The sequence below is a fragment of the Pongo pygmaeus genome, chromosome 3 (assembly GCF_028885625.2).
Source record: "Pongo pygmaeus isolate AG05252 chromosome 3, NHGRI_mPonPyg2-v2.0_pri, whole genome shotgun sequence".
Classification (NCBI taxonomy): Eukaryota; Metazoa; Chordata; class Mammalia; order Primates; family Hominidae; genus Pongo; species Pongo pygmaeus.
This window is the reverse complement of record NC_072376.2, coordinates 100,532,479-100,547,232: the sequence shown is the minus strand read 5'-3', so window position 1 is coordinate 100,547,232 and position 14,754 is coordinate 100,532,479. Positions and strand designations below refer to the sequence as shown.

The 14,754-nt window shown below is 40.7% G+C and overlaps 1 protein-coding gene across 7 annotated transcripts in view; it reads left to right on the top strand.

The window, feature by feature from the left end:
* The window catches only part of ABCG2 (ATP binding cassette subfamily G member 2 (JR blood group)), a 142,316-nt gene that overhangs the window by 114,006 nt on the left and 13,556 nt on the right, over positions 1-14,754 (top strand). For all 7 annotated transcript variants that reach the window (XM_054485309.2, XM_063663878.1, XM_063663876.1 and 4 more), the window contains 4 exons: positions 1,997-2,148; positions 4,890-4,991; positions 6,399-6,649; positions 12,696-12,778. In XM_054485309.2, coding sequence (XP_054341284.1) covers positions 1,997-2,148; positions 4,890-4,991; positions 6,399-6,649; positions 12,696-12,778 — 588 coding nt within the window. The remainder of the gene's footprint in view (positions 1-1,996; positions 2,149-4,889; positions 4,992-6,398; positions 6,650-12,695; positions 12,779-14,754) is intronic.

The following is a 14,754-nucleotide window of genomic DNA, read 5'->3' as shown; positions in this document are numbered from 1 at the left end:
TGCCTGGACATCCAGGTATTTCCATACATCCTCTGAAATCTAGGCAAAGGGCAGGCCTAACACCACATGGAAGCCGCCAAGGCTTGGGGCTTGCATCCTACAAAACAACAGCCAGAACTCTCTGTTGGTCCCCTTTAACCATGGCTGGAACATAGGGTACCAAGTCTTGAGACTGCACAAAGCAGCAAGGCTCTGGGCCTGGCCTAGGAAACCATTTTTTCCTCCTAGGCCTCCGGGCCTATGATGGGAGGAGCTGCTGTAAAGACCTCTGACATTCCCTGGAGACATTTTCCCCATTGTCTTGGTGATTAACATTTGGCTCCCTATTACTTATGCAAATTTCTGTAGCAGGCTTGAATTTCTCCTCAGAAAATGGGTTTTTCTTTTTTATCGCATCATCAGCCTGCAAATTTTCTGAGCTTGTATGCTCTACTTCCCTTTTAAACTAAGTTCCAATTTCAAACCATATCTTTGTGAATGAATAAAACTGAATGCTTTTAACAGCACCGAAGTCACCTCTTGAATGCTTTGTTGCTTAGAAATTTCTTCCACCAGATGCTCTAAATCATCTCTCTCAAGTTCATAGTTCCACTAATCTCTAGGGCAGGGGCAAAATGCCACCAGTCTCTTTGCTAAAACATAGCAAGAGTCACTTTTATTCCAGTTCCCAACAAGTTCCTCATCACCATCTTAGACCACCTCAACCTGGACTTCATTGTCCATATCACTATCAGCATTTCAGCCAAAGCCATTCAACAAGTCTCTAGGAGGTTCCAAACTTTCCCACATCTTCCTGACTTCTTCTTAGCCCTCCAAACTGTTCCAACCTCTGCCTGTTACCCAGTTCCAAGGTGGCTACCAGATTTTTGGCTATCTTACAGCAGCATCCTGCTCTACCAGTACCAATTTACTGTATTAGTTTGTTCTCACACTGCTAATAAAGACATACCTGACACTGGGTAATTTATAAAGGAAAGAAGTTTCATGGACTTACAGTTGCACATGGTTGGGGAGATCTCACAATTTTCACGAAAGGCAAAGAAGAAGAAAAGGCACGTTGTACGTGGCAGCAGGCAATAGAGCTTGTGCAGGGGAACTCTCATTTATAAAACCATCAGATCTCATGAGACTTTTTCAGTACCAAGAGAACAGTATGGGGGAACTGCCCCCATGATTCATTTATCTCCACCTGACCCCACCCTTGATACGTGGGGATTGTTACAATTGAAGGTGAGATTTGGGTGGGCACACAGCCAAACCTTATCAACCTGTAAGTCATAACTCCTGTGAAAAGGTACTTTAGCACTATTTTGGTCATGGACTTAGACCAGAGATTAAATCCCAGCCTTGCCTCTTACTAACTGATCCCTTGGCCAGTTGCTTGATCCTTTAAGACATATTTATAAAATGAGGGTAATAATAATAATATTGAAACTGCCTCATAACAATATTGTGAAAATTGAAATGAAGTTATCTCTAAAGTATTTAGCAAAGACATAGTAAGTACTCAGTTATGTTAATTGCATTATTAGGGCAGAAGAGTGAAAACCAATTTCTAAAGAGCCAGAAGACATAAATGATAAGTCAGAATGAGATATATGACCATTGGTTTAATAGGTAGTCCATAGTTAGTTCTCAGACTTGTAAATACTTGCAGATTACCTGAGTTGCTTCTTAAAATATGGATTCTCTAGACCTACTCCCAGAGATTCTAATTCAATGTCTGGGAAGACTGTCCTAGAATCTGCATTTTTAATAACTATTCTAGTTGATTCTAGATTGTCAATACAACACACTGAAAATTCCTATTCTGTTTTAATAAAAGCATTGAATTTAGGTTTCCTAACTATAGCTAAATAATATGAGATGAAAAGATAGTAAGACAAAGTCAAGTTGAACTAGAAGCAAACAATCTAAAGGCAAGAATAGAGTATTTTACCAAGAAATACAAGTTTCAGATATTTAATGACTCATTATTGTCTCACTTTTAACTTAGGATGTCTAAGCAGGGACGAACAATCATCTTCTCCATTCATCAGCCTCGATATTCCATCTTCAAGTTGTTTGATAGCCTCACCTTATTGGCCTCAGGAAGACTTATGTTCCACGGGCCTGCTCAGGAGGCGTTGGGATACTTTGAATCAGCTGGTATGGTTGACTTTTTTTATGCTGTAAAACCCTTCATTAATAGAATCCTGAAGGAGAGCAAAGGGGGTCTGCAGAAGTGCTGTTTGGTCTTTGGGTAGACATACCATGAGAATCTATCACTTCAAAATGTGTTTGTACTGTTTGGTGCTAGTATTTTTCTTCATTTTTGTAGCACCAGCTTGTTATTTAGGTATCTTTCTTGTCTTATTTGAATGTGCATGCATGTGTGTATTTCTCCTGGGCCTATATTCTGCTGCCTAGTTATAGTGACCATTTCTTAAAAGCTCAGTAATTAATATGTTGGCCTTATAGCCATTTATTCTGTCACTTGAATATTTTTGGAAAGGCCTAATATGATTGTCTTCTTGACCGTATAACAGATGAGGCCTTATAATTTTTTCCCCTTGCACATGATGTTGATCTGCCTTGATGAGCACTCATGGAGATGCTACTTAATTTTATTTATTTAAAATAAATTAAGATAGAATCTTGCTCTGTTGCCCAGGCTGGAGTGCAGTGACGTGATCCTGGCTTACTGCAAGCTCTGCCTCTCAGGTTCGCGCCATTCTCCTGCCTCAGCCTCCTGAGTAGGTGGGACTACAGGCGCCCACCACCACGCCCGGCTAATTTTTTTGTATTTTTTTAGTAGAGACGGGGTTTCACCATGTTAGTCAGGATGGTCTTGATCTCCTGATCTGTCGCCTCGGCCTCCCAACATGCTGGGATTATAGGTGTGAGCCACTGCACCCAGTGAATTTTATTTAAGGTTTTTTTTTTTTTTTTCTTTTGAGATAGGATCTCACTCTGTCACCCAGGCTGGAGTGCAGTGGCACAATCTTGACTCACTGCAGCCTCAACCCCCCTGGGCTCAAGCCATCCTCCCACCTCACCCAAGCAGCTGGGACTATAGACACATGCCACCAAGGCTAGCTAATTTTTGTATTTTTTGTAGAGTCGGGGTCTTGCCATGTTGCCCAGGATGGTCTCAAACTCCTGAGCTAAAGCAATCTGCCGTGGCCTCCCAAGGTGTTGGGATTACAGGTGTGAGCCAATGCGCCCGGCAGACACTACTTAATTTTCTGGTAACTATAGATTGCAGCTTTAGCCCTTGAGTGGGTGGGTATCTGTCAATAGAGCGGTTAGTCCTAAACCTGACTTAGATGGGCCAAAATTTCTAACAATCTTGGACAGCATGGTTCTTTTTATTTCAAATTGAAATGTGTGATTTTTAAAATTTTGGATAGAAATGTGCGATTTTTTTTTAATGGATTGTGCGGTCTGCCTCATTTTAGAGATATTGGGATATGATTATAAATGATTCCCTATGATCTTAAATATAATTTTAGATATTCATTGGCCATGTTTCTTAATTAGGTTTTAATAAAGGGGATGAACTAAGAGTCAGACTTCAGGCCACGCTGAGTTCAGATGATCTCATCATCCAAAGCTGAATAGTTCAGGTGTGCTGTGCTGGCCATGTCCTATAGAGAATACTGCTCAGGGGATTTGTTCTCTATTTGGAATTATAGCAGCACAGCAGTTGACTTGGATTTCTGAATTAATTAATTAATTAATTAATTTACCTTTGAGACGGGGTCTCACTCTGTCGCCCAGGCTGGAGTGCAGTGGTGCTTTCAGAGCTCACTGCAACCTCCGCCTCCCAGGTTCAAGTGATTCTTGTGCCTCAGACTCCTTAGTAGCTGGGATTATAGTCATAAGCCAATGCACCTGGTTAATTTTTGTGTTTTTAGTAGAGATGGGGTTTTGCCATGTTGGCTAGGTTGGTCTCGAAGTCCTGGGCTCAAGTGGTTTGCTGGTCTCGGCCTCCTGAAGTGCTGGGATTACAGATGTGAGCCACTGCACCCAGCCCTGAACCTCTGAATTTAGTATGTGGGGAAGCAGTCATTGCTAATGTGGGTTCTATCATTCTGGCATTCTGTCGGTGAACTCAGAGAGCAGAACACACCTGGGCTTTTGTTATTTTTTTCTTGGGTCTATATTTAGATTTTTGAGGAAGCACTGTTAAGCACTAGAGCATACCGATAGCTATTTCAGGTCTCATGAATTATGATAGTTAAGGACCAAGCGCTAATGCAAAATGCCCTGCAAATCCAAGGTTGGCTTGGAGTGTTTCCTTTTCTTTTCTTTCTTTTTTTTTTTTTTTTTGGCCCAGAGACAAAGAATTGCTGAAATATTGTGTGATAGGCTGGGCACAGTGGCTCATGCCTGTAATCCCAGCACTTTGGGAGGCTGAGGCAGGTGGATCACTTGAGGCCAGGAGTTCGAGACCAGCCTGGCCAACATGGTAAAACTGTGTCTCTACTGAAAATACAAAAATTAGCTGGACGTGGTCATGCACGCTTCTAATCCCAGCTACTTGGGAGGCTGAGGCAGGAGAATCACTTGAACTTGGGAGGCAGAGGTTTCAGTGAACCAAGATTGCCCCACCACATTCCAGCCTGGGTGACAGAGGGAGACCCTGTCTCAAAAAAAATAAATACATTTTATATATATATATATATATATAGAGAGAGAGAGAGAGAGAGAGAGATAGTGTGTGTGTGTGATTGAATATATAAAAAGAAAGGGTAAAATTATGTGGGAAGAAGAGAGAAAGAAAGTTAAGGAGAAGTCATTAGATTCTGTCTTCTCTAGCCTCACCTCCCTCACCCTCTGAAAGTAAGTTCTCTTTATTTTCCAAGACCATCAAGTTTGTGTTTTTGGGCTGCCTTCTTCCATAGGTTATCACTGTGAGGCCTATAATAACCCTGCAGACTTCTTCTTGGACATCATTAATGGAGATTCCACTGCTGTGGCATTAAACAGAGAAGAAGACTTTAAAGGTATATGAATCTGTTACAGTCCCAGATTTTTGCCTAATTGAATTGGCTGAAGTTTAGCGATGTGGTGGCTAATTAAAATGTGGCTTTGTGAATTTCTGTTAATGCAGTCTTCTGATACCAGTCAACACAAATATTTTGTTGTCTTTGAGTGCTGTTGTTTTTGATTTAGTTTATAAATGAGAATTTATATGGTGTTGTCAGTTCCAAGGGGAGTTAACATTTTAAAAAATACTCACTGTTTGTATAGTGTTTTTAAAATAAGAAACTTGGCAATGTGTGCATTTGCATATAGTAGGAAGCAACAACCAGATTTTTTTTTTTTTTTTTTTTTGGGACGGAATCTAGCTCTTGTCACCCAGGCTGGAGTGCAGTGGCACTATCTTGGCTCACTGAACCCTCTGCCTCCCGGGTTCAAGCCATTCTCCTGCCTCAGCTTCCTGAGCAACTAGAATTACAGGCCTGTGCCACCACGCCTGGCTAATTTTTGTATATTTATTAGAGACGGAGTCTCACCACGTTGGCCAGGCTGGTTTCAAACTCCTGACCTCAAGTGATCCTGCCGCCTTGGCCTCCCAAAGTGTTGGGATTACAGGCGTGAGCCACCGCCCCTGGCCAGGACCAGAATTTTATATTAAGAATTAGAACTATATGGTAAGAAGTCTATTTTAAAATAATTAAGGTCAAATAGGAAAACGTCAGTTTGTTTGCTATATTCATAAGACTATGGCAACAGACAGGCTATTTCTCTGTACTTTTCTTTTTGTTTCTTTTTCTCTTTTTAAATATATATTTTAATTTATTACTTACTTTATATATTTTTATAGAGACAGGGTCTCGTTTCGTTGCTCAGGCTGGTCTTGAATTCCTGGCCTCACATGATCCTCCTGCCTCTGCCTTGCAAAATACTGGGATTACAGGAGTAAGCCACTGTGCCTGGCCTGTTATACTTTTCTAATGACAGAGCTAATAATTTTTTATTTCTATTTTTTCTTTTTTGAGATGGAGTCTTGCTCTCTTGCACAGGCTGAAGTGCAGTGGTGTGATCTCAGCTCACTGCAACCTCCACCTCCCTGGTTCAAGCGATTCTCTTGCCTCAGCCTCTTGAGTGGCTGGGATTACAGGCACGCACCACCACGCCAGGCTAGTTTTTTTTGTATTTTTAGTACAGACAGGGTTTCACCATGTTGGTCAGGCTGATCTCGAACTCCTGACCTCATAATCCACCCGCCTCAGCCTCCCAAAGTGCTGGGATTACAGGCATGAGCCACCGTGCCCGGACTATTTTTTTTTTTCTAAAGCTTTAGAATGAAGGTGTTAGGGAAGCATCCAAGAAAGGGGTCACAGAAAAAATGGGCTAAATTTGTTGTTATCTTGTTCGTGTTTCCTTTTTATCCATTGATTGCAAAGCCACGGAGATCATAGAGCCTTCCAAGCGGGATAAGCCACTCATAGAAAAATTAGCGGAGATTTATGTCAACTCCTCCTTCTACAAAGAGACAAAAGCTGAATTACATCAACTTTCCGGGGGTGAGAAGAAGAAGAAGATCACAGTCTTCAAGGAGATCAGCTACACCACCTCCTTCTGTCATCAACTCAGATGGGTTTCCAAGCGTTCATTCAAAAACTTGCTGGGTAATCCCCAGGCCTCTATAGCTCAGGTAACGAGCAGATTCTTTTGAAATACTCAAATGGGAACAATGTGGTTCTGTTATGGTCTGCTTCAGGATATGTTTATCTTCTACCCACCCTTCCAGTTATTTGTTATCTTCACTCCATCTGGGATATAGAACCAGTCAGCAGAACAAATAAAGGACAATTAAGTTTTACTTTTGGAAAGCTTCCCTTTTTTTGAGACAGAGTCTCACTCTGTTGCCCAGGCTGGAGTGTAGTGGCATGAACTCAGCTCACTGCAGCCCTGACCTCCCTGGGCTCAAGTGATCCTCACACCTCAGCCTCTTGAATAGCTGAGACTACAGGCGTGTCCCACCACGTCCAGCTAATTTTTGTGTTTTGTGTAGAGACAGGGTTTCGCTGTGTTGCCCAGGCTGGTCTTGAACTCGTGGGTTCAAGCGATTCTCCTGTCTCAGTCTCCCAAAGTGCTAGGATTACAGGTGTGAGGCACCACATCTGGCCAGCTTCTTTTTTTTAGTGGTTTCTTAGACTACCTAACTCAGAATTTTTGTTGATTCAGACAAGCTGTAATGAATAGTCTGAGTAGAAAAATGTTTTTTTTTGGGAAATTGTGGAAGAAATGTCAGCCAATTTTGGGGTTTTCTGGTAGCAGTTCACTTTTGTTCACTAATTCATTCAACATGTTCTTGTAGGGCCTGTGCTGTGCTTTAAGGATGCGAATTCAGTAGTGAACAAAATGGGCAAAAAAAAACCTCTGCTCATGGGATAATTTTCTGAGGAAGATAATTATGATAAATAATAAAGAAATTAAATAGATAGCATGTTAGATGGTAGAAGAAACTATGGGGAAAGTTTAAGCAGAGAAGGGGTGGAGAAAGGGGAGGAAGAGAGAAGTAGGGAGAAGAAGGTTGATTTGCAGTTTGAATCAGGTGATCAGGGAAACCTTCACCTACTGTCACTGAATACACCTGAAGGGAGTATGTGCTGGCCACTCCAAGGGAAGAGACTGTGTGCAAAGTGCTGTTCCTTATCATTTACTTTCTTTAGACAGTTTACAGGTGATACAAATGTAGTAAGCAAATTTGAGTTCACAGAACAAGGCTATTCATTGTTAGATTAACTTTCTGTTAATCAAAATGAGATAATGTTTCTTTATTCCTTGGTTGGCTCTGTGATAGTTGGTGATTATTATTCCTCATGGTTTTTGTTATTCTTTTCTTCACACATTTTTTTTTTTAGAGACTGGGTCTCACTCTGTCACTCATGCTGGAGTGCAGTGGTGCAATCATAGCTCACTGCAACCCCAAACTCTTGGCTCAAGTGATCCTCACACTTCAGCCTCCCGAGTAGCTGTGACTACAGGCGTGCACCACAATACCTGGCTGATTTTTAAATTTTTTGTAGAAACAGGGTCTCACTATGTTGTCCTGGTCTGGATCTCCTGGGCTCAAGTGATCCTCCTGCCTTGGCCTCCCAAAGTGCTGGGATCACAAGTGTGAGCCACCATGCCTGGCCTTTTCTGTTATTCTTAACCCCTCTGTCACCCAAAACATTAGTACTCCCAATTCATTGGTCCATTCTTCAAAGAAGTCAATTTAGCTGGTTATTTTGGGGCTGTTATTTTTATTAACAATATTGAGTTTCTGTTGAGTACTAAAAGATGGCACATTGTTGGCTCTAGTAAAATATTACTGACGTTTAAACTTGTGCATCATAATTTCCATACTTAAGTATATATAAAAATATATCTAAGAGCTTGTATCCCTAGTTGAGCCATACTGCTAATTACGTATATATATGTATATATGTATAGCCACATATATGTATGTATAGCCATACTGCTAATTAAGTATATATATAAATATATCTAAGAGCTTGTATCCCTAGTTGAGCCATACTAATTGCTCCACATGTTTTTGGTACTTAGAATTTGGTGTTTCTGTCAGAACATTGGCACTTTTATATACTATCAATTAAGGGTAAAATTTTATTCTTTGAGCATAGATTTGATATCATTTGGGAATCAGTCTGGTAGGATCAACCTGGGTTACTTATTGTCAACAGTGAAATGATGTAATGAATTGCTCTTTTAGTGTGATGTATGCATTAGGTTTTTCTTACTTGGAAAATAACTTAAATTATCTTGCTTCAAAAAATGGTTTATAAATGTCTTGTCCAAATCACCTATGTGGTAATACTGGAGAGGGCATAATTAGAACACAGAGCTGTTTTTCATACACTGAGATTCTGCATGTTTTGATACTGGGCTTCCTTCCAATGCTAACACCTGACCTAGTGCCTCCAGGTTTAGCTTCCCTGCCTCATCAGTGAACTCACTTTCACAAAAGGAATTCCAGCCATGTTCAGAGCAGAGGCAGTCTCTTAGACTAAGAAAAGAACCTTGTATCTCCCTGAGCATCTGCTTAGCAGGACAAGTTTTGTTTAGATTTATGAAAAACTGGAATATTAGCTTAGGGCAGGAGTAGGCTTTTTTTTTTTTTTTTTTTTTTTTTTTTGTTGTTGTTGTTGTTGTAAAGGATCAGGTAGTAAATATTTTAGGCTTTGCAGACCAAGTGGTCTTTGTCTCAGGTAGTCAGCTCTGCCGTTTTAGTGTGAAAGCAGCCAAGCTAATAACATGAATAAATGAACATGGCAGTATTCCAATAATAAATGAAAGGCCGGCTAGGTGCAGTGGTTCATGCCTATAATCCCAGCACTTTGGGAGACCAAGGCAGAAGGATGCTTGAGGTCAAGAGTGTGAGAACAGCTTGGGCAATAAAGCAAGACCCCCCCTTTTTTTTTCTGAGACAGAGTCATGCTCTGTCGCCCAGGCTGGAGTGCAGTGGTGCGGTCTCGGCTCACTGTAACCTCCGCCTCCCGGGTTCAAGCAATTCTCCTGCCTCAGCCTTCCGAGTAGCTGGGACTATGGGCGCCTGCCACCATGCCCAGCTAATTTTTGTATTTTTAGTATAGACAGGGTCGCACCATGTTGGCCAGGCTGGCTTCGAACTCCTGACCTCAGGTGGGTCCACCTGCTTCAGCCCCCCACAGTGCTGGGATTACAGGCGTGAGCCACTGTGCCCGGCCAAGACCGTATCTTAAAAAAAAAGGTAATTTTCATTTTATTCCAATAAAACATTATACATGGTCACTGAAATTTGAATTTTATATAAATTTTATATTGTGAGAAATATTATTCTTGACTTTTTATTCAATGATTAATAAAATGAGCTAAGTGTGGTGGTGCGTGTCTGTAGTCCTGGCTACTCAAAAGGCTGACGTGGGAGGATTCCTTGAGACCAGAAGTTTGAGGCTGCAGTGAGCTATGATTACACTACTGCACTCCAGCCTGAGTGACAGAGTGAGACTTTCTCTCTAAAAAATAATAAAAAATAAAGTAAAAAACCATTCTTAGCTCATAGGTGAACAAAGATAGGTGGCTGGCCCTATTTGACCTGTGGGCTATAGCTTAATGATTCCTGATTCATGGTTTGTGATTTTGTATGTTGTTTTAATTCTGAGTTCTTGAAAATTGAGTTGTTAAAATGTTTTATGACTCTCTACTGATAAATCTTGTATCTGTTGCTTTACAGCTGCACTTTGGCTTGAACTAGTTATTTCTTTACATGATTCAAACTTGGCCTCTGATAATGCATCTTCCAAAGGTTGCATTTGGAAAATCTTAGAATGAATGGATTATCTGCATGAGAAGATGGCATGTTCATTTAAGGTGCCAAGGGTTTCCTGAACAGCTCACCTTGGAAGCAGATGGGGTCTATGCACTCCATTGTGCATTGTTTAGTTTGCCTGTTTGTTTTCCTTTCTTTAATGCCAGAAAGAATAACACAGACACACCTTATAAAAGCATGCCAAGGTTACAGGATTGATTATTTTGTCAATATGTTTGAAAGCTGACTTTGAAAACATTTTTAGAACTTTGAAACTTTTAGGAAACATCTTAATCATAATACTCAGTGTTAGTATAAGATAACAAGTTTGAATGAAAACTTGACAAAGCATGTGGAATGTTTAGTTTGAAAAGTCTGGGCCAGGCGTGGTGGCTCATGCATGTAATCCCAGCGCTTTGGGAGGCCAAGGCGGGCAGATCATGAGGTCAGGAGTTCGAGACCAGCCTGGCCAACATAGTGAAACCCCGTCTCTACTAAAAGTACAAAAAATTAGCTGGGCTTGGTGGTGGGTGCATGTAATCCCAGTTGCTTGGGAGGTTGAGGCGGGAGAGTCACTTGAACCTGGGAGCTGGAGGTTGCAGTGAGCCAAGATCGCGCCATTGCACTCTAGCCAGGGCAACAGTGCGAGACTCTGTCTCAAAAAAAAAAAAAAAAAAAAAAATCCTGAATTGAATATTCTTAAAAGTTTTGCTGTGTGAAAATATAGACTCTTGTATGCACATACATGCATGCATGTTGATACAGTCCTCTGCATTTATTTTGGAAGCTTGGTCTGTTGGAGGGTAATGAAAATACGCCAGCATAATGGATTTCCTCCCAAAATTTCTAAGTGAATTTTAAAAGACAACTCATAAGTAGAAACATTGGAATAATGTTCTTTCCAGACTAGGTTCTTCACAAACTAGTTATCACAGATCATGGTACTGTTTTTGCAGTTTGGTTTGCTTCATGCCAAAAGTGTCCTTGATCAGTTACTTTAAATCTTGATACCACTAGACTGTTGCAGTATTGAGATTTTCTTTTTTTAACTTTGATGATTCCAAGATATGGTAGGATATTTTGTCTTCTTTAGATTACCATTTCTTATTTGTTTATTCTTATTTATTTATCAATTTATTTTTTGAGACAGTATCGCTCTGTCGCCCAGGCTGAAGTGCAGTGGTACGATCTTGGCTCGCTGCAACCTCCACCTCTAGGGTTCAAGTGATTCTTGTGCCCCAGCCTCCCGAGTAGCTGGGACTACAGGCGTACACTACCATGCCTGGCTAATTTTTGTGTGTGTGTTTTTTTTTAGTAGAGACGGAGTCTCACTGTGTTGCCCAGGCTGGTCTCAAACTCCTGAGTTCAGGCAATCTGCCCCCTCGGCCTCCCAAATTGCTGAGATTACAGGCATGAGCCACCACGCCCAGCCCATTTCTTGTTTTTTAATATTTAACTCATGAGTAAATATAAGTAGGATTTTCTCAGATAAATTATATCATAACATAACCCTTAACCCTTTGCTTATTGAAGTGTCCTTAAGAGACCCTTTATCTTAGAAACAAGAGTGGTGTTTGTCCAATCTCCTTAGGAGCTATAGAAATCAATTGAGTGGTGAAGATAGGTGAGAACGGCAAAGAATTGGCAGCTTAGGTCTGCAGCATTGGCTATAGGCCTCACTGGCTGAAGCGATGAGGAAGCAGTGACAGGAGATGGGTAGTGGAAGCACGCAGAGTGTGCACAGAGAAAGCTGGCGGAATGCTTTGGTGACAGTGACAATGCACTTTTCCAGTGCAGGCATGGACTCCCTAGAGGTTGGATAGGCAGGTTCCATCTCACCCCTATTTCCTCACTGTGCAAAATTCCATTGTTAGAATTTTTTTAATGTGTGCTTTAAAATTTTTATTTATTTTTAATGTTAAGAATAAAGATATCCTGTTTTCACTTTAACCTCTTGAAATATAAAATGACTCATGTTCATTGGCACAAAGGTTGAGAGTTCAGTTCAGGGTCAAAACTCTTAGGCACTTGGACTTTGCTTTGCTACATACTTGCATTGCTCTGCTATCCTGTGTGGTATTCACAAGCTCGGTAACCTGAAGCAGACCCTGAACTGACTGCTGGGTGGTGCAATGGGAGGAAGTCCAGCTTTTCCAGCAGTGTGCTTTGTGTCCTACCACTCTCCCCAAACCACAGATAACTTAATTTTTAACTTAGGAAGCATTCTAAACAACGTATGCTGTTTTATTTTCTCCCAGGGACGTTGGCCAAGCCATTGAGTGTTTATCTTAATGGAGAGATCTGATTATGTAACTATATATATTATACTAATAAATGGTGTGTGTAAGTTTTTATCTCTAATTGAAACTCTTTCCCTTTTTTTTGCATTTTTCTTTTTGAAAAGATCATTGTCACGGTCATACTGGGACTGGTTATAGGTGCCATTTACTTTGGGCTAAAAAATGATTCTACTGGAATCCAGAACAGGTAAGTAAATTTGGATCTTGATTTTAAGAAAATGCTGTTACTTTCTTCAAGCTTATTAAAATCCATTAAGAATTTGAATTTAAGACAAGTATAGTGTAAATGTCATTCTTTTATTGAGGGTAGGATGAGTCAGTTTATTTTTGAGACAGAGTCATGCTCTGTTGCCCAGGCTGGAGTGCAGTGATGCGATCTCAGCTCACTGCAATCTCCGCCTCCCAGGTTCAAGCAATTCTCCTGCCTCAGCCTCCCGAGTAGCTGAGACTACAGGCATCCGCCACCACGCCCAGCTAATTTTTGTATTTTTAGTAGAGACGGGGTTGCACCATGTTGGCCAGACTGGCTTTGAACTCCTGACCTCAGGTGGGTCCACCCACCTTGGCCTCCCAAAGTGCTGGGATTACAGGCGTGAGCCACTCCACCTGGCCCAATTATTTTTAAATGTACAGTTCAGTGGCATTAAGTACATTTACATTGTTATGCAACTATCACCACCATCCAACTCTAGAATTCTTTTTATCTTCTCAAATGGAATATCTGTACCCATTAAGCAATAACTTCCCATCTCATATCTGCCTCTCCTAACCCCTGGCAGCAATCATTCTACTTTCTGTCTCTGAACTTGACTACTCTAAGACCCTCATATAAGTGGAATCATACAGTAGATATTCTTTGATAACTGACTTATTTTCTTTAGCATGTTGTCTTTATGGCTCATTCATGTAGCATGTGTCAGATTTCTTTCCTTTATAAGGTTGAATAATATTCCATTGTATGTACATACCACATTTTGTTTTTCCATTCATCTATTGATGGAAACTTGGGTTGCTTTCAGCTTTTGGCTGTTGTAAACAGGGCTCCCTAGGTGTACAAATTATCTCTTTCAGCCAGGTGTGGTGGCATGTGTCTGTAGTCCCAGCTACTTGGGAGGCTGAGGTGGGAGGATTGCTTGAGCCCAGGAGTTCTAGGTTGCAGTGAGCTATGATTGCACTACTGCAGTCCAGCCTGGGTGACAGAGTTCGACCCTGTCTCTTAAAAAAACAAACAAAAAAAACCGTATTTTAGTTCCCGCTTTCAATTCTTCAGATATATACCCAGAATTAGAATTTCTGGGTCATATAGTAATTCTGTTAATTTTTTTGAGGAACTACTATACCATCTTCCACAGTGGCCATACCATTTTACATTCTTACCAGCAGTGCACAAGGGTTCCAGTTTCTCTATATACTTACCAACACTTTTCTTTTTCTCCCTTTTAAATAGTAGAGATCCATTGGATCTTTGGAGAAATGTCTATTCAAGTCCTTTGCCCATTTTAAAATTGAATTGTTTGTTTTTTTGTTGTCAAGTTGTAGGAGTGCTTTATATTTTTGAGGAGATATTAATCCCTTATCAGATAGATACATGATTTGCAAATATTTTTCCCCACTCTGTGGGTTGTCTTTTCAGTATTGGTAGTGTCCTTTGATGCATAAACATTTTTAACTTTGATGTAGTCCAATTGATCCATTTCTTCTTTCGTTGCCTGTGAGCTAATTTCTGTCACTTTTTTAATATATATGTTTGACTTATGGGTGTGATGGTGGTGGGACTCAGCTTTTCCTGTTATATGGTTAGCACTTTTGTTAGTGTTGTGATCCTTACCTAGTTTCAGTCACAGTGGGCCCTTAAAAACCTCATTTTATGAGGGGACTTTTTATCGACTATTGTATTCTGAACGTAAGCACTCAGGAATTTCACAGCCCTCAGAGTTCTGGTTATTTCATGTATGGAGAACACTTGTGGCAGATACTGTGCTCTGTAGTGCTTGCTGTCCATAGTCTCAGGTTACCACGCAGTGATTTAGAGGGGGTAGATGATAGTGTCCCCATTTTACTATTGAGGAAAGTTGAAGACGCTTATGTTCAGCCTATTTTGATGTCTGGAAAAGACTGATTATTTTTTAAAGAATAAGCATAAAAGTTGATTCCTCACTCGAG